The 22,774-nt window shown below is 40.0% G+C and overlaps 1 protein-coding gene across 2 annotated transcripts in view; it reads right to left on the bottom strand.

Moving 5' to 3' along the window:
- The window catches only part of LOC118278506 (eukaryotic peptide chain release factor subunit 1), a 51,970-nt gene extending 29,834 nt beyond the window's left edge, over nucleotides 1-22,136 (bottom strand). The window contains exon 1 of one of the 2 annotated variants that reach the window (XM_050703661.1): nucleotides 21,666-22,136. In XM_050703661.1, coding sequence (XP_050559618.1) covers nucleotides 21,666-21,748 — 83 coding nt within the window. In that variant the 5' untranslated portion in view covers nucleotides 21,749-22,136. The remainder of the gene's footprint in view (nucleotides 1-21,665) is intronic. The other variant, XM_035597726.2, reaches the window with a different exon arrangement.
- Between the last annotated feature and the right edge of the window lie 638 nt (nucleotides 22,137-22,774).

Below are 22,774 nucleotides of genomic sequence, written 5' to 3'. Positions count from 1 at the left end.
CAGCTTGCTTCTGACTAGCGTATTATACAGGAGTCTTATCACTTGTGTATTCTTGAAATCTTTTGAGTTTCTTAATACGAATCCAAGTCTTTTAAATGACTCTTTGGCAACAGTGGCAATGTGATCATGAAATGTCAACTTCTGATCGAAGATGACACCCAGGTCCCTCATATTTGATGATCTGGTTATAGGTATGCCATTGATTCTATAATCAAAGGTAACAAGGTGTCGCCTCCGACCAAAAGTCATGACATAACACTTAGTAGGATTGAATTCCATTTTGTTTGCGACTCCCCAATCGTACACTCGGTCTATGTCCCTCTGAACAGCCTCGCAATCTGATATGCTGTTGACACAAGTGTAGAGTTTAAGGTCATCAGCATACAAAAGACATTCTGCGTATTGGGGAACATCCGGGAGATCATTTATCATCAAAAGGAATAGTAAGGGGCCAAGAATTGAACCTTGACTTACACCGGATCGCGTATGGTAAGTACTGGACTCATAAATACCCAACCTTACATACTGTTGGCGGTCACGAAGGTAGTCGGCCAGTAAAAGCAGAAGGCTAGGGCAGATACCTATGGCATTAAGTTTCGCGAGCAGGATATCATTGTTGACGCGGTCAAATGCCTTCCGAAAGTCGAAATATAGAACATCAACCTGCTGACGTCGGTCAAGTTGTGATGAAATATACTCTGTCAAAGTCAACAGGTTAGATTCAACAGATCTCCTACATCTAAACCCATGTTGAGTGTGACTGAGATGTTTTTCAACTTGTTTGTATATAAGTTTATGAAGCACGTTTTCGAATACTTTGGCTGGTGACGATAAAATAGCAATTGGCCGGAATTACATGCGAAATAACACGGATAGAAAATCCCAACGAACAACAGTTGGGCAGAAAGCCCGCCAGGCTGATCACCTCGCCTGGTCGGAGGATCCTCCTTTGCTTAGGGAACTTTACTCGCTGTTCCCTAAAGTGGTGACCCCGACGTGATTGAAACCAACCTTCACGGAGCAGATCAGCACCGTCATCCTCATCCTCATCGCCATCTCCCTCACCCATCACTTCTCCGCTGAGCGGTAATCAAGTCGCAGCCAACCAGCATCCTCGGCCTCATCAGGGACCACCACACGCTACATCGAAGATATGCAGCCTGGTTCTTCCCTACGGCCTCATCAGCGTCTAGGCACAGCACTCTGCACACGGTCTGAGGACGCCTTCCTCCCGTCAACGCAGACGCCAGCCACTACGCACCTACCCTCGCAGCATCAATTCCCCGACTCACCGTGGGACACTGCGAGCTTCACTACTCCGACTCACTGGAGTATCACCCTGCACCGCTCACCCGACTCACTGGGCATTCAGCGGCACAGTTCCGACTCACTGGAACTAGGGACATTCTACACTGGCTCTGGCACCGCTCATCTCAAGCATCGACAGCCGTCTCAACAGGATCGACCTCCGGTCTTGGGGGGGAGTGATGTGGCGACACTCTGACAAGTGACAGATGACAGTAGACAGTTGACAGATGACAGATGTCGCACATAGAAGATCGACGAGCAAATCAACGGATGACGTCATAAATATCCTGCATCGCACATATTAAGTTTACATGCGAAATAACACGGATAGAAAATCCCAACGAACAACAGTTGGGCAGAAAGCCCGCCAGGCTGATCACCTCGCCTGGTCGGAGGATCCTCCTTTTCTTAGGGAACTTTACTCTCTGTTCCCTAAAAAGGTAAAAAGAGTAACGATGGACTTTCTTGCTCGTTCTTCTCCATTCGAAGCAAGGCTTTGGAACGAGCGCCTAGCTTCACAGACGGACGGACTGCCGGACAATTCAATTTGACGTTTCAAAAGTGCCTAATTTAGGATTAATAGAAATAAATGCTTTGACGTTGACTTTAACTACAATGTAGAATTATAATGTGTGAGTGAGTTTACCGGAGGTCCGATTACCAATCCCAATACCTGATCCCCAACAACCCTTAAATTTCTAACCCCCAAAAGGCCGATAACGCACTTGTAACGCCTCTGGTGTTTCGGGTGCCCATGAGCGGCGGCGATTGCTTAACATCAGGTGATCCGTCTGTTCGTTTACCCGCTTATTACATTAAAAAGGTTTGATCTGAGAGACCAGAAAACAAAACTACCAGAGTTCCTGTACCTTACTTGCGTTTTACATGCGAGCAAAGCGGTATTTAACAATATAAACCACCTTAAATAGATACATTTCAACTCGTACCGCGAAAGTTTGCACAAAAACAAAGACGGATAGTTTCATTGTTACTTTACAAGTAGAAAGTTCCTCCGCATCCGTTTATATACTAGCCCAGACGTACATTATATACTAAATAATACATATATACACGTCTCGACTCGTTTAGCGAGACAGTAATAAGATTAAATGTTTCTGTGTCTGCGCCCTTAGTATGAGTTTACATTACGTTGAAAGAAAACAAAACGAGAACGCGTTCGGCGCTCTGATTGGCCGGCGCGAATGAACCAACCAATCAGATCACCGAAAATGCTCTCGTTTCGTTTTTGTTCAACGTAAAGCAAACTCATACTAAGGGTACTGGCATTTTATTACACAGAGACCGTGCAGTAACTCTTTCTCTGATAAACCTGAACATTTTAAACTGTGAATAACTGGCACACCCAGTAATATCCTAAAACCCTTGTCGTGAGGTGACCGCAGCTGCAAAGTGGCATAGCTTTGCCATCACCCCTACTCTTCTAGAGGGTGTTATATGATGCATATAAAAAGCATACCTTAGCTGAGTCCGTTTCCACCAGTGCTATGCTATGTGTAACAAAGAATGTGATTGGTGGAAGCCAAACGCATCCACAGCAACGTAGCATAGCACATCTCTGGTGGAAAAGCACCCTGACACGCCCTCTCGCCTCACCTAAGGCGAGAGGAGAAAACATTGGATGTATTCCCCTCTCAAAAAAAAAGTAAGACAAAGCCTTACTCACACATTTCTTTGGCTTCCTTCATATTTATAAATAAATCTAACCACATACACCGGCGCTCAGTGCCTTCGCACTCAATCTAAGCGAAGACTTAGAAAAGTACCGGTGTTGAGTAAACCAAATAATGAGCGTTCGTATGATAAATGATATTTATTTTTGCAAATAGGTTACAAGATAACAGTTTTACACGTCAATCTCTAAAATAACTAGATGATGTCGGCATTTCCTATCGGACTACTCTGAGAAGAAACTGTTTGTGTTTCTAAACATCATCATCATCATATCAGCCATAAGACGTCCACTGCTGAACATAGGCCTCCCCCAATGATTTCCAGATAAGCTGGTTGGAAGCGACCTACATCCAGTGTCTCCCTGACATCGGTGTGGTGGACTTGGGACAAGCCCGCCACAACCTCCCATACCGCTGCAACTCCTGTAAGCCAGTATCTACAGTAGATACAACCATGAAAACACCGGGTGTCTTGGATCCCGCAACGAAATAAATCAGAAGATATTATTAGAGGAGAAGAAAAGAAAACGATAGTTTCCACTTCCCTTGGTGAATTTAATGCAGGAGACAGAATGACTTAAGCCGGTGTGGTGGACTTGTAAACATCTTCAAACTGTAAATGACCCACTGCTGGGCAAATGCATATCTTCTCTCTCACACGGAGAGGGAATGAGCAGCAATCACCAGGCTTGCTTAAAGCATTAACTGCCGAAAGGAAACTGTTGAAGGCAAATCCTCCGCTAAGCGTCGATCACTAGAGTCCGACGTGGCGGTTAACGTGATAATCACTACAAAATCTAGTTTCAAGGTACATTTAATATGGCGCAATTAACTTTGCCGCAAACCCTTTGAAAGGATGTTAATATTAGTTATCGATTTACGCTTCTAAGAATTAATAAGTCTTCGGCAAACCAGCATAGCTTTACACTAGTATTGATTTGTTCAATAAGGTCGATTTCAGGTTAAAAGATTGCACAAGTTATGCAATCGTTGCTTTGAGGGGTTGACATGGAAAATGGGTAATGCAGTAGTTGGGAAGCCTTGAGTGGGTGTTTGTTCAAGTAGTTATTCTTTCTTTTATACAAAATTAAATGCAGAGTGGTTGTTTGCCTTTTAATCGTGTTATTACGGAATGCTTATTACTGGGTTTTGTTTTCAGTTCTTCGAAAATTTCTTAATATTATCGTGGAGTCTGGAATTGGGCCCAGTATATGGCAATAGGCTCACCACTTATTACAAGGGACTTATAAAACAAATGATGAAAAGTACACCCGTACAATGTGTACCTCGGCCTACCCCTTCGGGGATAAAAGGCGTGACGTTATTGTTACGAATGCTTTGTGGTATAATTTTTGTGTTTAGAGATGATTAGGAAGCTATTGAGTTATACGAAGCCTCTGGCAACTGTTAAATGTGAGGCCGTGGTATCACACCGGTCGAGCACGTATGAGCATACGTGCCGAAGCATGGCTTATTACACGTGTGAAAATTTACTAGGATTATGCTGATTTTGATCCAACACGCCATTCTTCCAAACTAAACCACACACGTTCTAATAATTTAAATCAAACTACACCCTAATTAAAGACATTTACGGTCTAATATTGACCACTAGCCAGCTTGAAGTATCGTAAATGTTCCGATCGCATTACCGAGCGACCGCAATGTATGCACTGCGTCATAATATGCACTCTAACCACGTGGCCGTGGTTACGACAAAGCATAAATACAAGTATAGAATCAATATTTTTCGACATTGAGACGAGAGGTACGATAAAATAAAGGGGAGGCGTTTACTTCAGCACTAAATAAGTCGTTACAGCTAATCAGTATTCTAAAAATCTGACCAATGATCCAAACTAGCAGTAACTAATAACCAAAGTAGCAGCGTGACAATCACCATGTCTTGTGTCGTGGAATGCTGAGTATGAGCCTCTAGCATGGCTTGAGACTAGTCGAGTTCCTCGTCAAACAATTACATGAATAAGCCAATAACATAACAATTAAGTAATTTAGTACGCCTCGCCTTAATAAAAAATCCAAACTGGATGGGAACTTGAGAAAAAGATTTCTATCTTTAGTTATATACCACAGATTTAGTCACTACATTAGACCAAAGTAAAAAAATTTACATCTAAAAATTAGTTTTCTTGATAAATCATCGCACCACTCAAAAAGAATACCCCAGAAGCGGTTTTACAGTGCATTTATCCTTTGTGCATACGATAGCAGTCACGTACTACTTTCTAAGAACACTCGTATGCAGAACGTAGAGCTAAAGTGGGTTGTCAACTTTGTCATGCAAACAAAACCGATGGAGCGAGGAGGCAGTCGGTTTAGGGGGGAAATGAGGACAGAAACTCCGTTTTTAATTTAAACAAAAGGCATTATTTGTCAGAGCAGGCTTTAAAATTAAACAGTTGGTGACAGACCACTGCTGTACAATGGGTCTCCTCTTAAGAGATAGGTTTTGCCAAAATATTCTAGTTTGGAAGAAAGGCTTTTTTTTTGAGGGGAGAAAATCATCCCATGTCTTCTCCCGCCTTGGGTGAGGCGAGACGGAGTATCAGACTTTTAGCTGACTAAAAATGACCCGTTCCTTCTCCTGCGTTGAGCCGGAGTCCAGGTAACCTGTTACGTTGTCCGCAGCTCCGATTTGGACATCAGCCCTAATGGGCCTCATCTGTGGTGGTATGACTATTTGAAGCGCGCGCGAAACGCAGGTCGGGTTCTGTTCGGGCGGCGAAACATCCGCAGAACGTCATATTCCTGGAGTATGACGTCTTTCATTGTCGTCACAATACGGCAAGGTGGTCAGGTACTTAACACGTTAAAGGCTATGGGGATCACCGATGACCGGTCACCGTTAGCTGAGTATTTGCCTTCAACAGTTTTCTATTGGCAGTCATATATTATTTTATTTTTAGACTCTACATTAATTCCGGAGTTGCGGACAACGTAATAGGTTACCGGGGCTCCGGCTCAAAACAGGAGAAGGAACGGGTTAGTTTTTAGTCAATAAGAGTGACACTACCTCTCTCGAAAAAAAGACTACATTAGACAGTGCGTTTTTATTTTATCCGCATACGGATCTACGAAACAAGAGCGCCATTTTTGGCACCAAAAATTCTAATAGCAAATCTTTTCAAGGTCCCAAAAATTTGAGTACCTACATCACATAAATCATTCGAATCGAGATGCATTTTACGAAATACTGATAACTAGTTAGAAGAAAGTACTGCCAACTCGTTTCGTTTTACTGCTTCCAATACCAGTATACAGCGGAAAACGTGGAAAGTCAAGGTTGAATCGTAAATGACATCCGCTGAGATTGGCGACACGCTATGTGGAGATACTGATTTTATGTGCTACGTGTTCAACCTAGTATATAATAGTATTTGTATCTATTGAAAAATCATATTGTTGTTATAGAACACGCAGGTTGAAGAGCAGACGTATCACCTGATGGTAAGCAATCGCCGCCGCCCATGGACACTTGAAACACCAGAGGCGTTATAAATGTGTTGCCGGCCTTTTTGGGGTTAGGAATTTAAGGGTTGTTGGGGAATCAGGCATTGGGAAGATTGGGAAGGGGGGTGATTGGGCCTCCGGTAACCTTACAACAAAACGCAAGCGTTGTTTCACGTCGATTTTCGGTGAGGCCGTGGTATCAGTCCGGTCAAGCCGGCCCATTCGTGCCGAAGCATGGCTCTCCCACTCTTAGTCTTTTCTACTCCGTTGGCCAAGTGGTTGCAAGTGCGATTGCCGGGCAAGGTGTCTTCCGATTCTCGGTTCCATAGCACGCATCTTTCCATATAAAAAACATAGCTTAGCTGAGTCCGTTTCCACCATTGCTATGGCTATGTGTACCAATGAATATGATTGGTGGAAGCCAAACGCATCCACAGCATAGCACATTTCTGTTGGAAAAGCACCCTAATACTCAATTCATTACGCAAAACAAATGTGTTAGATAACCTTGAAACTAACGCACCCAATTTACCACAAATCCCACATTTGGAAACCGCATGGAGAATCCAAAACAAGTCTTCAGGGACTGTGGAGCATATTACGTAATATGTTATGTTCCCAATCCGTTCACCAAGCCAAGGACTGTAAGGGTAAAATTGCTGTGACGTCACACACATTACGTCATGTCTGACGTAATGAGTCCGAGCGTGTTTGCCGCATTAAACAAACATTTGTGTGACCTACAGAAGTCCTGGTATGGTATGTTGCATGTTTATAAACGCGACTACGATTCAGGAGAAATTCTAAACTATTACATATCAGTACCCTTAGTATGAGTTTGCTTTACGTTTAAAGTAATCGAAACAAGAGCGCGTTCGGCGCTCTGATTGGCCGAATCGAATAAACCAACCAATCAGAGCGCCGAACGCGCTCTCGTTTCGATCTCGTTTAACACAAAAGAAACTCGTACTAAGACCTCTGGTAACCAAAATGTGCATGGAAGAGTACCCTTAGTATGAGTTTGCTTTACGTTTAAAGTAATCTAAACAAGAGCGCGTTCGGCGCTCTGATTGGCCGAATCGAATAAACCAACCAATCAGAGCGCCGAACGCGCTCTCGTTTCGATCTCGTTTAACATAAAACAAACGTCGTACTAAGACCTCTGGTAACCAAAATGGGCATGGTAGAGTACCCTTAGTATGAGTTTGTTTTACGTTTAAAGTAATCGAAACAAGAGCGCGTTCGGCGCTCTGATTGGCCGGATCGAATAAACCAACCAATCAGAGCACCGAATGCGCTCTCGTTTCAATTACTTTAAACGTAAAACAAACTCGTACTAAGGGTACAGGTACACATAACCATTGTAGAGTAAGTATATCAAGTACGATATAGAATTACGAATGAAATAACCGTTATTACTATGTATTCACTGAAACCGTAAGCGTTACCAGAACAAAATTAGTTGTCTACACCTACTGATACTGATACATACGTACTGCAGTTTGGTGAGTTCAACATGCTAATCGCAGATATTACTGGTTTAAATTGATAAATCATCAATTGCTTACTATATTGTAATCAAGAATCTTTGGATTGAGATCGATTTTTGTCATCTACTATATAAAAATAAGTCGGTGTTTCCTTTCTAACGCTATAACTCCAGAACGCACGAACCGATTTCCACGATTTTGCATTCGGTGGAAAGGTCTCGGGCTCCGATATTTATAGCAGAAAATTCAAGAAAAATTCAAGAGACAAGCAGGAAAACGGAAAATCTTTTGTTTGTTTGCTAGTTATTTCTATATTTTTTGTAAAACAAAACCAGGCATTTGATTTCTTGGCATGTTGGCCACCATCTTATCTAAAGATAAACTAAAAGTAACATTTTCACTCGGGACTTGAAGACACCAGATTTTGCTTCGAATCGATTTTTAATTTCGTCCGTTAGCATAAGCAATGTAAACATTAATGAGCAACAAATTACTATTTAATAATTTAGTAACAGTTAATGACAACATTAAACGAATCATTGCTGTTTTAAAGTCATCCCATTAGTTTTGTAAACAATTTTATAGACCTAGCCTTAAGTTAAAAAGACATTAGTGCAGTCTTAATATCCCCCAGGCGGTCTAGAGTCTAGGGTGGTAGGGAGAAGGGGAGGGGAGTTCCCAGACGCCGCCAGACGGCTGTTTGCTCACCACAAACAATGGAAGTGCAACGCTCCGTCGAGTCTGTCTCTGTAAACTGTTTAAGCGGTACAGCGGATTTATTTATTTATTTTTTTACATTTAATGGGTCGACGTTTGGCCGCTATCTCACCTGATGGTAAGTGATGATGCGGCCTACGGTGGAGCACGTCTGCCCATAAGCAACCTATTCACTCGGGCCTTGAAGACACCCAGGTTATACCCATCAGGAAACAGACTCCGGCAAGGAGTTCCACTCCCTAGCAGTTCGCACAAGGAAGCTTGAAGCGAAGCGCTTCCTGCTTATAACTGTTTTTCAGCAAAGATCGTGTAATTTGTCCAGTAGAGAACAATTTTTGCGTTTTCAATCAATTAAGAACATTAATGTAACCACATTTTCCATTAATTAGGGTTTGGTGTCTGCTAATTCAGAGCCAACGTGACGCACCGGTCTGGTTCTGGTCGGGCGGCAAAACATCCGCAGAACGTCATACTCCTGTAGTATGGACGTCTTCACTTGTAGTCACAATGCATCAAGGTAAAGCAATGAGGGTCACCGGTGACTGGTTTTTTTTTATGTTTAATGGGCCGACGTTTGGCCGCTATCTCGCCTGATGGTAAGTGATAATGCGGCCTACGATGGAGCACGTCTGCCCGTAAGCAACCTATTCACTCGGACTTTGAAGACACGCAGGTTGTACCCATCTAGTCACCGTTAGCAGAGGATTTGCCTTCAACAGTTTTTTAGCCGGTAGCAGTTTTTGGCCGGTTCAAAAACCAACCAATCAAAACGCCGACCGCGCTCTCATTTCGATTACTTTAAACGTAAAGCAAATTCGTACTAACTAAGGGTACTTGATTACCCAGCAACAACACCATTGTAACGTGAATTTTAATATAGAGTTATGGCACGCGAACCTAGGATTTCTGTGCACGATTTACGGATAAACTAGCTAGATATTTGTGCGACGCGTCCTCGTTAATGGAACAATAGCCTTTGTGTCCGGTGTGTTATGACAAAATGGTATTAAAATCCGATAATAGAGAAGGTAAGAGGAATCTAAGGTACGGCAGAGAGGAAAATATTTGTCACCATTTCAAAATTTTCCGCCGATATCGAAAGAGCGTGTAAGTGTGGGAGAGCCATGCTTCGGCACGAATGAGCCGGCTCAACCGGAGTGATACCACAGCCTTACAGAAAACCGACGTGAAAAAACGCTTGCGTTGCAATTACCCCCCTTCCTAATCTTCCCAATCCCCGATTCCCCAACAACCCTTAAATTCCTAACCCGCAAAAGGCCGGCAACGCACTTGTAACGCCTCTGGTGTCAACGGGTGGCGGTGATGGCTTACCATCAAGTGATCGTAGTAGAAATACCTTCAGTTACCAGGGAGTAGGAACGTTTGCGTTACCATGGCAACCATGTACACAACAGCGTTTAATTTCCCTAGGAAAATCTGTCGCTAATACGACAATATCGATCAGTTTCGACTTCGAGTGTAGTTATAACATCAAGGCTAACGCGACTGGTGCCAATTACGAAGTACAGTGGCTAGCGGGGTCAAGCTACTCGTAATTTCTTCCTTTTATTCGATTTACAACTTTATTGTAATGATTAAAAAGTCTGAAATCCAATGAAAAAAACGACAGAATGAAGTAGTTTGATCTGCTGAGCTGATCACTGTACAAGTCAATGAGGATGAGGGCTAACATTACTTTCACTCACCTATTAATGTTAAGTGTGTTTACCATCTGATTGGTTAGTTCTTTCGAGCCGGCCAATCAGAATGCCCAATGCGGTTTCATTTCATTTGCGTTCAACGTAAAGCAAACTTATACTAAGGGTACAAATGTCTTGGAGAGTATTTCACTCAATGGTCAGCATTATTGTCAACAACCAAATCATCTAGTGTTCTCTGTAGACACCATAATGATGCGACATTGACCAGTAACGGAAGAATTTCATTGCAAATTGATAATAAAGTATTCCATAAACAAATTAGCATCATTTTAGCTTACATGTGTTAATTAAATTTGGATGTAAGGAAGCCATAATGAAGTCTAACTACACTAATAAATAAAATTGGAGTGTCAGTTTGTAATATTAAAATAACCACACACCATATTTTTTACAATCTTTGTCGAGCAGTCTGTCTATTTGTTCTGGCTGATCTCTGAAATGGCTGGACCGATTTTGACGGGCATTTTATTGGCAGGCAACTGTAGTAGTAAAGAGTAACTTATAGCTACTTTTACATCAGAATCAAAATAATAATAATAATAATAAAAATCCAACCATACGTCCGAATCGACCATCAGATTCACGTGGGGGGCGGACACGCGATTGATATATTACTGGCGCGGCCAACATGGCAATGGAAACCCATACACTATGGAGACTCGTTTAAAGAGAAAACTGAGAGGACCGCTTCCCGGGGGCGATCGCCGGGGCACACCTGGAGCTGACGCTGGGTGTTTCAGCATGCGAACCGTCAGCGGTGCGGAGTTGAGCAGGCGGGCTCCCACCGAAAAAGATGCGACAGCCGAACAAGAACACTCTGACAGTCTTAATGACTATGTCAGTAATTCCCCATTTGAGCCATATAGTCCTAGTACCGTTTCGTATGCCCCTTCATTGCAATCGTTACCTTCTTCAACAAGTTCATCACCACCTGCAGTTAACCTTAGAGATCCACTTACACCAGTTTTGGATGTTGCGCGGGAGGTTAACACCTTTTTACCCGCGTCCACCAAGGCCGGTAAACCAAGAGTGCGCATGTCTTGGAGCAAAGATGTTAATATATTCATCATGCGCACTTATTATTATATAACAAAATTAGAGACAGATATGACAATGTATAGGAAACGATTGCACGAACTATTCTCACGTCAATATCCACAAATTACAGTATCCGAACAACGCGTATCAGACCAAATGAGAACAATAGTAAAAAACAACCGACTCTCACAAGACACACTAGACCAAATAAAGGAAGAAGTACGCAAGGTTTTAGAAGAAGAAGAAACTAATGAGAATTTGAACTTCGAAAATATGTCAGAAATCACTTATAATACCCAATCATTCATTCCATCACAAGCTATGGAACTATCATCTAACTTACAGGACATTTCTTCAATCACATCTAGCACCGACCCAAACACTCAATCATCAGTCACAAATTTATCATGCACACAAAATGTCACATTCTCTCAACACGCATCCACACAAACAAATTTCACTTCAGAATCTTTATTACAGCAGGCACTAATCACACAACCTAGAGAAACGACAGAGATTGATATAGCTACACAAGAATTAATTAACCAAGTAGAAACCGCACTTATCCAATACACAGGTACAGATCCAACAGCACGTCCTAAACTACCAAAACTAAGAGGGAATAAAAAACTCTACCAGTTAGTTGATGTATTTAATAAACAAGTATTGAACCGATTTTATTCCATAGACTCTGATTTAATATGTATTCATACACTCATATATTGCAGCGCATACGTTATATGTCAAAACCTAGGATATAAGATAAGAACACACAAACCATCATCAAAATTCCATAAAAACCTTAAACCTTCTTGGCAAATAAGACTTGAAACAGATATAAAAAATTTAAGAGTAGATATAGGTAGATTAACACAGTATATAAATAACAATAGATCCAGAAAGATAATAAAAACGGTAGAAAGAATATTTAGGAAAACAAAAGTACATACCATCCACGAACCAGACAATGTAAGGCCAGAAGAATATTTAGATACATTAAAACAAAAATTAATTTTAAAGTCACAACGATTAGCGAGATATTTAAAAGCACTTCGAAGAAAAGAAGATAATAAACTGTTCTTAACTAACGAGAAAAACTTTTATAGATTATGTAGAGGCAATAGCATACAAAGTAATAGCAATATAATCCCTGAGCCAAATGAACTTCGAAGTTATTGGGCTAACTTATGGGAAAAACAAAATGACCATAATGATAATGCGGAATGGATTGATGAAGAAAGAAATAGGATGATTGACGTTGAAGAGATGGAATTAACTGACATCACACCAGAAGATATAGCAATAGTCACATCAAGATTGAAAAATTGGAAAGCAGCCGGCATAGACAGCGTTCATAATTTTTGGTACAAAAAGTTTTTCACACTACATCACATATTAGCTAAAAACGTTACAGAACTCATTAGGGGAGAACAACCGATACCCAAATTCATAACAAAAGGAATAACTTACATGCTCCCTAAAAGCAGTGATACATCAAATCCTTCTCAGTACCGTCCTATTACATGCCTACCAACCATCTACAAACTTATCACTTCACTCATCACACGAATAACCAATAGCCATCTCCATCGTAACAATATACTGTCAGAAGAACAGAAAGGATGTAGGCAAAATCATAGAGGATGCAAAGAACAGCTCATTATAGACTCTACCATTTTAAAATGTGTTCATGCACAAAAGAAAAACCTGTCCATATCCTACATAGATTACAGAAAAGCATTTGATAGCGTCCCACACTCTTGGCTACTTAGAATCTTAGAAATATATAAAATAAACCCTACCGTAATTAACTTCTTGAAGAGTGCCATGTCTGATTGGAGAACAACTTTACACCTTACTAATGGTACAGATTCTATCACCACAGACGAAATCCATATCAGGAATGGTATTTTTCAGGGAGACTCCCTCAGCCCTCTATGGTTTTGCCTTGCCTTGAACCCTTTGTCGCACCTACTCAATAACACTGATAACGGTTACAAATTAAATCCCGATACAGCCATAAGTCATCTCATGTATATGGATGATATTAAATTATTCTCGAAATCTAAAAAATGCCTAGAATCCCTAATAGAAATAACTACCCGATATAGTAAAGATATTAATATGTCATTTGGTCTAGATAAATGCCGCACACTACACATTCAAAAAGGTAAATTAATTAGTACTGTTAATAACACAGACGAACCTCCTGCTACGTTTGAATCTATGGGCCCTACTGATACTTATAAATACTTAGGTGTCCACCAGTCTAACATTATAGATCATATTAAAATAAAAAAGGATTTATCTGCACAGTTCGCACATCGATTGAATGTATTATGTAAAAAACAACTTCACTCAAAACATCTTTTCAAAGCTATCAATACTTTTGCAATTCCCGTATTAACATTCTCATTTGGTATAGTAAAATGGACACGAACAGATATCCGCAGTTTAGAAACCAAAATCCGGACCACATTAACGAAACATAATTATCATCACCCGAAGTCAGCCATTGAGAGAATTTCGATAAATCGAGAAAAGGGAGGAAGAGGGCTCATAGATTTAAACGTGTTGTGGCAAGGTCAAATCCAAAATCTTCGAAATTTCTTCTTTAGTAAAATCAACACTAGCAACATTCACTCAGCGATAGTTGAACTCGACCAAAACTATACCCCACTTAATTTATCTAACAATAACATTAGCTTCAAAACCACGCAAACCCATACCACTGAGAAGATTAATAGATGGCGCTCCAAGGAACTACACGGAAGACACCTGCATGACTTGGAGCAACCCCACATAGATATAGACGCCTCGAATAAATGGCTAAAATTAGGTTCACTTTTCCCCGAGACTGAAGGTTTTATGATAGCCATCCAAGACCAAGTCATTAATACAAGAAATTACAAAAAATATATACTTAAAGATACCAATATTCAGAACGACAAATGCAGGAAGTGTCACCGCGCAGCTGAGACGATCCAACATATCACCAGTGCATGCCCTAACTTAGCTCAAACTGACTACACCCATAGACACAATCAAGTTGCCCGTATTATTCATCAAAAGTTAGCCATAAAATGCAATCTGTTACCCCCTAAAGTCGAGCCATACTATCAATATAGTCCTAAACCGGTGCTGGAGAATCAGAGTCACAAGATATACTACGATAGAGCAATTTTAACCGACAAGACAATTCATTATAATCGACCTGATATTACTATGATAGATAAACAGAAGAAACATACATACATTATTGACATAGCAGTCCCTAATACACACAACCTACAAAAGACAATAACCGAAAAAATACATAAATATACAGATTTAAAGGAAGAAATAATCAGAATTTGGAAAATGGAAAAGGTATATATTGTGCCTCTGGTGCTCTCCAGCACCGGGGTAGTACCCAAACACCTGCATCATTATCTACAACAAATTCAGTTACCTAAAAACACATACATGACAATGCAAAAAGCCGCCATCCTAAATACGTGCCGAATAGTTCGGAAGTTCTTACAAGAAGATGCGAATATTGAACCTAATCCCATAAATGGAACTCACTTGGCTTAGGCCCGTGGTTTCATTAAATTACCGACATTCTTAAAATGTCGAGACAAACAAAAGTTTGACCGAAATAATAATAATAATAAATAACCTTTATTGTACACCTTTAGATAAATTCAGCATAAAATAACAACGTATAGGATTAAAGTGCACAAAGGCGGCCTTATCGCTTATAGCGATCTCTTCCAGGCAACCTTTGGGTGGAAGGAGCTGTTGAGTGGTAGTGGAGGTGGTTCTAGGTGTAGGTGTTATTTACATAGAATATATAATAACATACATACACGTATACGTATACATACATAAGCATACATATTTATATATATATATATATATATATATATATATATACATACATACATACATACAAACATACATACATACAAGAAAAAAGAAAAAAGAGAAAAAACATAAATACTAATTATGATATAAATGACAGAATAAGTGACAGTAAGTAATAAAAAAATAAATAAATAAATAAATAACAAGGAAAATAGTGAACTACAGCGTGGAGAGGTAATGTTTCCTCACGAGCACCTTAAACGACGCGAGGGACTGTGCTTGTCTGACTGTAAGCGGCAGAGCATTCCAGAGTCGCACGGCCAGAACCGTAAACGATCGGTCGAAGGCTCTGCTCGCATGCTGGGGCATCTCAAGCTTCAATTCCTCCGATGACCGTACTGGTCTAGAATGTGTGTCATGGAAGAACTTAAAACGTTCTTTGAGGTAATGGGGGTAGTAGGATTGAACAGTATATTGTATAGAAGAGATAAGATATGAGTATTCCGGCGAAGGCGGATCGGCAGCCACTTGAGTTTCGCGCGATATTCAGAAATGTGGTCATATTTGCGTAATCCAAATATGAACCTTATACTAAAATTTTGGAGTCGCTCAAGTTTATCTAACTGCACTTCGGTAAGATCCGGATAGCTGACGTCGGCATAATCGAGAATGGGAAGGAGCAGTGATTGAGCTAGCGCAATTTTAGTAGCAGTCGGAAGAAAGTTTCGAAGTCTACGCAAAGACTTCGCCGACGCAAACGTTTTCCGGCAGACTTGTCCCAGTTGAGGTCCCCAGGAAAAGTCACGGTCCAAAACAATACCCAAGTCTTTCACCGTGTCACTATATCGACTTGTATTAACCGCCATATATGAATTGTTCAGTAGTTTGAAGTTTCAAATTTTGCAAAAAAATTCATAACTAATTAATTACTGGATTGAAAGTTAACGTTTACTATGAAATGTCCTAAAGACAACGCAGGCCCAAGGTCTTAACCATACTCACCGTGTCCACGAACAAAAAGCTGCATAAAATGAGCTAGAAAAATGTGTTATTTTCTATAGGAAATTGACTTATGTGTAGATTTTATAATAATTGCCAATCTGTAAAATGTTTTATTGCTGGAAAGGTAAAGAGTTTTAAAACCAATCTAGTTGTAAACTTAAGCAGATATAAATGACTTATCAATAGTTTGTTACTATCATGTACGCTTTATGAGCCAAAGTAAAAAAATGAATGGATTTAAAACAAAAAAATATACGAAAAAGTCTAAAATCACCGGTGTATTAACCGCCATCAAAGTGCTCTAAATAAGGCGTTACATAGACCATTCGAAAGAGAAAAATCAGGCGATTCCAACGGTATATATAACTCATTTTCGACCAAAGTGGCGCTTAATACACTATATGGTATTGTAGTACCGTTGAAGACTACGGGTGGGATCTGTGTCCACGTGATCTTGCATCGTAGACGGGGGCTACCGACAACAATGACCTGGGTCTTCGTGGGGTTTACCTTTAAACCGTAGGCCGTACTCCATTCCGATATTCGAGCCAAGTCGGTGTTCACCATCTTGACCGCTTCGGAGAATTCGTTGGGAGGTGCCTGAGAGTAAATTTGCAGGTCGTCGGCATACAGGTGGTAGGAAGAGAGAAGTTCACTAGAGATGGAATTTATAAAAATTGCGAAGAGTAAAGGAGAAAGAACGCCCCCCTGCGGTACGCCAGCAGCCGTGTCAGACCAGGAAGAGTATGAACCCTCGACGGCAACACGCTGCCGGCGGCCACACAGGTAACTACGAAAGAAATCAATCACAGTTGGAGATATGTTAAGAGAGCTCAGTATTCCAAGCAGTATGTCGAAATCAACGGTATTGAAGGCGTTGCTAAAATCTAACAAGGTAAGGAGAGTGAGATTGCCATTTTCAATACCGCATCGTATGTCGTCAGTAATGTGAACTAGAGCCGTAGTGGTACTATGTCCCGGACGAAACCCGGATTGGTAGGGATTAAGGAGACGGTGTTTGGTAAGGAAAGTACTAAGCTGGTTATAGATGAGTCGTTCTAGGACCTTGGAAAGGAAAGGTAATATGGAAATAGGACGATAGTCGGAAAAGGATTCAGGATTTGGTTTTTTAGGGAGCGGTGTGATTTGCGCTTCCTTCCAAGCAGAAGGAAAAACGCCACTGGATAAGGAATAGTTAAGGATATGACAGATGACAGGAAGGATTTCATCCAAGACAGGGAGTATCATCTTACGGCTGACACTGTCACTCCCTACTGCATTGGAACTGATGGATAATATGCTCTTTCTAACATCACAAGCTGTGAGTTGATTGAAGAAGAATGGTGGGTAGTCGGGAGAGGGAAGAGAAGAAAGATAGTTTAAAGTCTTAGATTTGATAGACCCATTAATATAGGGTGAAGAAGAGAAGTGTTTGTTAAGAGATTCAAAATCTAAGTCTTTGGTGATAGCATTCTGACGTTGTTTACCAACACCCATCGACCTTAAGAATCTCCAGATCTTGGCTGGATCACCATTTTCAACGGACTCATGAATGTGGCGGCGTTGTGCATCCCTACACATCCTGTTGCTTCGATTACGAGCTGCAATATACTCCTCACGGTTTGCCGGATTTGGTTGGCGTTTAAATTTATCTTTAGCTGCTGCCTTTCTGTGTAGCATGACCCTGATATCATCTGTCAACCACGGCGCTGGTGCATGCTTAATTTTTACTGGACGAATCGGAGCATGTACATCATACAGTTCGTTGAGTTTATTACTAAACACCTTAATTTTATCATCGATCGCCTCAGCGTCACGGAGCTCAGACCAGTCTATGTTGCCGGCATCCTCACGAAGCCTGTCAAGATCCATGCTACCAAAATTGCGCTGAAGGAGTGTTTTAGGTTTAGATTTAGGAGGAGAGAGTTTGTAGGAAAGGAAGATAAGGTCATGGTAGGAGAAATTGTCAGCAGAACATTGTCCGTGCTTGACAACGTGCTGGTCTGACGAGACAAGGATAAGATCAAGAAGAGAAGGTGAACAGTTAGGAAAGTGGTGAGTGGCACTTAGAGGAAGAAGAGACAAGTTGAAGGATTGAGCGATGGATTGAAGTGAAGAGGAGCGAGAATCTTGTTTTAGGAGACAGGTGTTAAAGTCACCCATAATTATGCTATGACTGTAAGAGGGAGTTAATTTTAGGAGTAAATTTTCGAAAGAGGAGAAATAACTGACACGTAAAGAAGGACAGTAATAGACACCGAGCAATACTCTGGTATGCCGCAGTGTCAGTTCCAAGAAAAGATGCTCGCCAGCGTTCTGCGGCGGAGGCTGCGGTGACATATCAATTATTTTAAAGGAAATGTTTGCGCGGAGATATATGGCAACACCGCCGCCGCCGCAGCTCGTGCGATCATTTCTTATCAACTGGTATCCAGGTAGAGAGTAGGAAGTGGAAGGGAGACAAGGTTTTAACCAGGATTCGGAAACTAGGATTGCATGGATATTCTTACAGTCAAGATTTGCCAGCATATCGTGGTAATGAGCCGGAATACTCTGTGCATTTATATGGACTACATTAAGATTTTTCGATACATCGGAGAAATGAGCCTCAAGTGTGTCAGAAAGAGAGGGTAAACTACAAAAGCTGTCGTTATCGAAGTTTGCTGAAATAAAACTGTCATTATCACTCTGCGTGTCATTCATCACAATTTATAAGTATAAAATAATAATAATAAAAATATAATAATATAATTATATATAATATAATGTGGGTGTAATAATTAAAATAAATAATAATAATAGAAAAGTAAGGTAGTTTGTGTGAACTATGCTCAGGTCCACCTGCCGGTTCCGTGTTACAATTTTATAATATACGACTACCTCACAACACAACACAACACAGTGCCTCGCTCGGGCAAAAATCTCAAAGGTTTTATAAAAAAGTAGATAAATAACTGAAAAGATAATTAGGGTGAAAAAGTGATGAGGATAAATGTAAATAAACAGATAAAATTATTTTGTATATAAACATAAATAAATAAAAATTGTAATAAATAAAATAATATTTGGCATCATCTGCATTGATATTGTCTATGGTTTCATAGACAATTCATGCATCCGATGCCAAACCTGGAACGCTACTTGACATTTGACATGTGTCAAACGTCAGAAACAGTAAACAAAGTAAGGTTTGAGAATAAATAACGGTGACTGATAGAAATATAGAAGATAGTTATAATAAAATAAAAAAAAAAAAGGGGGTAAAGGATTAAAATAAATAAATATGTTAACATGGGTAGAAGCAATAAATACATAAAGAAGTAATAAATATATTGTGAAGGTATTCGATTACTACCTCAAGACAAAGGAAATAAGAAGTGAGATTGTTACCCGAACGAAGCAGGTCTATTGGAGTCACTTTTTGTTGACGCCGCGCTTCCCTCTCCGTGCCACTGCCGCAGGAGATCGCTCGGAGACTGCCGCCGTAGACCGCTCAGGGACTGCTGCAGGCTCGCCAATCGCACGCAACTCGCTGTGACTGACTATGCGGTGCCTGACGCCATCCGGCCCCAGGACATAGATGTGGCCCGCATTAGTCCAGCATTTCGTCACACCGAACTTGTTCCGCGCCGCCATGAAGACCTGGTGTCGTGTCTTGGTCAGGAACTCGGATATCGTGATACCCGTTCCCTTCAGTTTGGTCTTGCTGTGCCAGACCTTGTCTCGGGTATCCACATCCTGCACCTTAACCAGTATGGGTCTGGGACTTGACTTGCCGGTGAAGCTGCCCACCCGGTGACAACGACGGACATCGGAGGTAGTGAAACTGTTCATTTGTAATTTATCTTGGACCATGTTTGTGACCACCAGTGCAGTGTTTTCGGCCTTGTCCTCAGGAACTCCGTGGATCAGCAACATCTTTCTGCGGCCTCTCATCTCCAGTGCATCCATATCACGGGCAAAGAATTCCATCTGCCGCTGCAGACACTCAAGCGCATCCAGAGTGAATCGCTTGAATGCTTAAATATCTTTCTGTTGAAACGGTGAAAGAAGAACAGATAGATTGTGTGAAGATATATATGGAAGAGAAAGGAGTTTGTATATTGACATACATTTGATGAGGGAGAATGGTGGAAGATATATATTGTGCTTACCACAAGAAACTTGGTATAAGGGCAGATAGAAGTGTATATTCTTATGTCCCTTTCCATTACAACTGCGTTAAATATGAATTACTTGACTTTTGTCATAAATTAAGAAATGACTGTTATCAAGTCGCTTAGAAATGGCTAATTAAGAAGCCATTAATGTAGCCTAATGTCAAGACTACATATAATTATTTAATAATATTTAGTGTTGAAAAAAAATACCATGATTTCATAATATTTAGTGCCTATTTGAAAAAAATACCATGATTTCATAATATTTAGTGTTAAAAAAAAAACACCATTATTTGATAATATTTGGCGCCTATTTGAAAAAAAAAATACCATTATTTCATAATATTTAGTGCCTATTTGAAAAAAATACCATGATTTCATAATATTTAGCACCTATTTGAAAAAAAATACCATTATTTCATAATATTTAGCGCCTATTCAAAAATAAAATACCATTTCTTTAAAAAAAAAGACAAACATTATCTATAGCTAAAACAGTATTATAACCTACTTTATTTGAAAATTATAAATTATTTAAGTGTTTTGATTACTAGTTGATGTATTAACAGCTGTTAATAAGTCATTACAATGACCTTTAGACCTAACAGCTGTTTCAAAGTCTAGAAATTTTTAGGTTATGTCAAAAAATACCATGCAATAATGATAGGTTCCACAAAGATGAACTCATTTCAATATTGAACTTTATTTCAAGGACCCTAAGATGCATTTTACAATACACCATCTGCAAGACGACAAGTGCAGTGACTTGGCAAAGTATAGAAAAAAAAAATGCCACAACATTGCAAAACATTCGAAATTCAAAATTCAATACAAGTTTAATGCCAAACATATTGTTTATGGCTTGTGGACGCGGAAAAAAGCCACAAAGGAGGTTGTTAGTCATAGATCAGATTTTGATTTGACGTTTGATGTCTACGGGCGCCCTAGGACACGCGCACGTTGCACACAACATAACCAAAGCGCTATGCAATCTGGCATCTTTAACGTATGAATAAGGTCGAAATCTTTCTACTCCCAACCAATTTGCTAGCGTGTCAGCTAGCCAACGTCTCGCGCATGCAATATAAGCGCATGTGCAAAAAGTGACGCAGCCTTGTTGGCAGTATCGTCCAATCATGTGGCCAAAAACATGCCACGGAAAACTTCATAACCCAAACAAAACTTAAATGAAACACTAAAAAACTTTCAAAAACTCACCCTCTGGCCATTTCCAAGCTCTTGATCAGCTTCTTGATCTTCCATATTTCGACATTGCGATCCGCAGACGATTCCTCAGACATTTTGGATCGGTTTTATTTAACTATTACACCACAAAAACGCACTAATAGGCAAATATAATTAAAATAAAGTCTAAATAACACACCACTAAACTTCTTAGTAAAGGGATACAAGGGGAAGGGAGCCCGACTTGCGATCCAAACTGCTCTAATCCAGATCGAACCGGACGGACGAGAACCTCGTTACTCTATTCACGCACTTTTGAGTTCACATTTACGGTTGCCGTCGCTCGTACTTTTCTTCTAGTGCGGGGATTCTTGGATTTTTTCTTTATTCGGTTACCCCTAAGCATGTGGGACGTAGAAATAAGACATTACAGGGATAAAAGATGACGTTGAACAAACGATCGAACGAACGCTCAGTCGTCCGTCGATGAAATGAAAGAAGAAAATGCGTTTCGTTGTTGCCAGCATTAAAAAATTATATATTGATTTTTGTTATTTTATTTATGAGACGGCCGATGAACAGATTCGTTAAATATTTTAAATAAGCACTTGTATCTATTCCTACGACTATATATTGAAAGATTCCTAGGAAATCGGTTTGTTGTGATACGTACTTATATTGATCTATTCAAGGTTAGATAGAGAACTTTTTGTACAGGTTTTATATGGCAACATTACAAATAGGGACGAGCCAACTTTCACATTATTTTTAATTTATAAAATAATACTATTTGATATTTGATTTTCTATTAATTTACTATGTATTTAAAAAAATACAAAATAGCTAAAAAAAGTTACTTTGAAATAACATGATTAAGATAATCGCTATTCAATACAATTTCGAACCTGAAACTGTAATATGTATACTCGATGAACGAAATCTACCAATATTTATTTCACTTTCATCTTACTTTACTTTCTTATTTTACAGAAATAAAAGTTGAACAAAATCTATAACCTGGGCTTAGTGCTTTTTCATCACCTTTATTATTTTCATCACCTTTATACATTAAGGGGGATGCCCGCGAAATTTAAAATTTCTTAAAGTTTTGGATTCAGTTTTATGATAATATAATGTAGATA

This window comes from Spodoptera frugiperda, chromosome 24 (assembly GCF_023101765.2).
Source record: "Spodoptera frugiperda isolate SF20-4 chromosome 24, AGI-APGP_CSIRO_Sfru_2.0, whole genome shotgun sequence".
NCBI lineage: Eukaryota > Metazoa > Arthropoda > Insecta > Lepidoptera > Noctuidae > Spodoptera > Spodoptera frugiperda.
The sequence above is the reverse complement of the archived record's forward strand: the minus strand, read 5'-3'. Positions and strand labels throughout refer to the sequence as shown.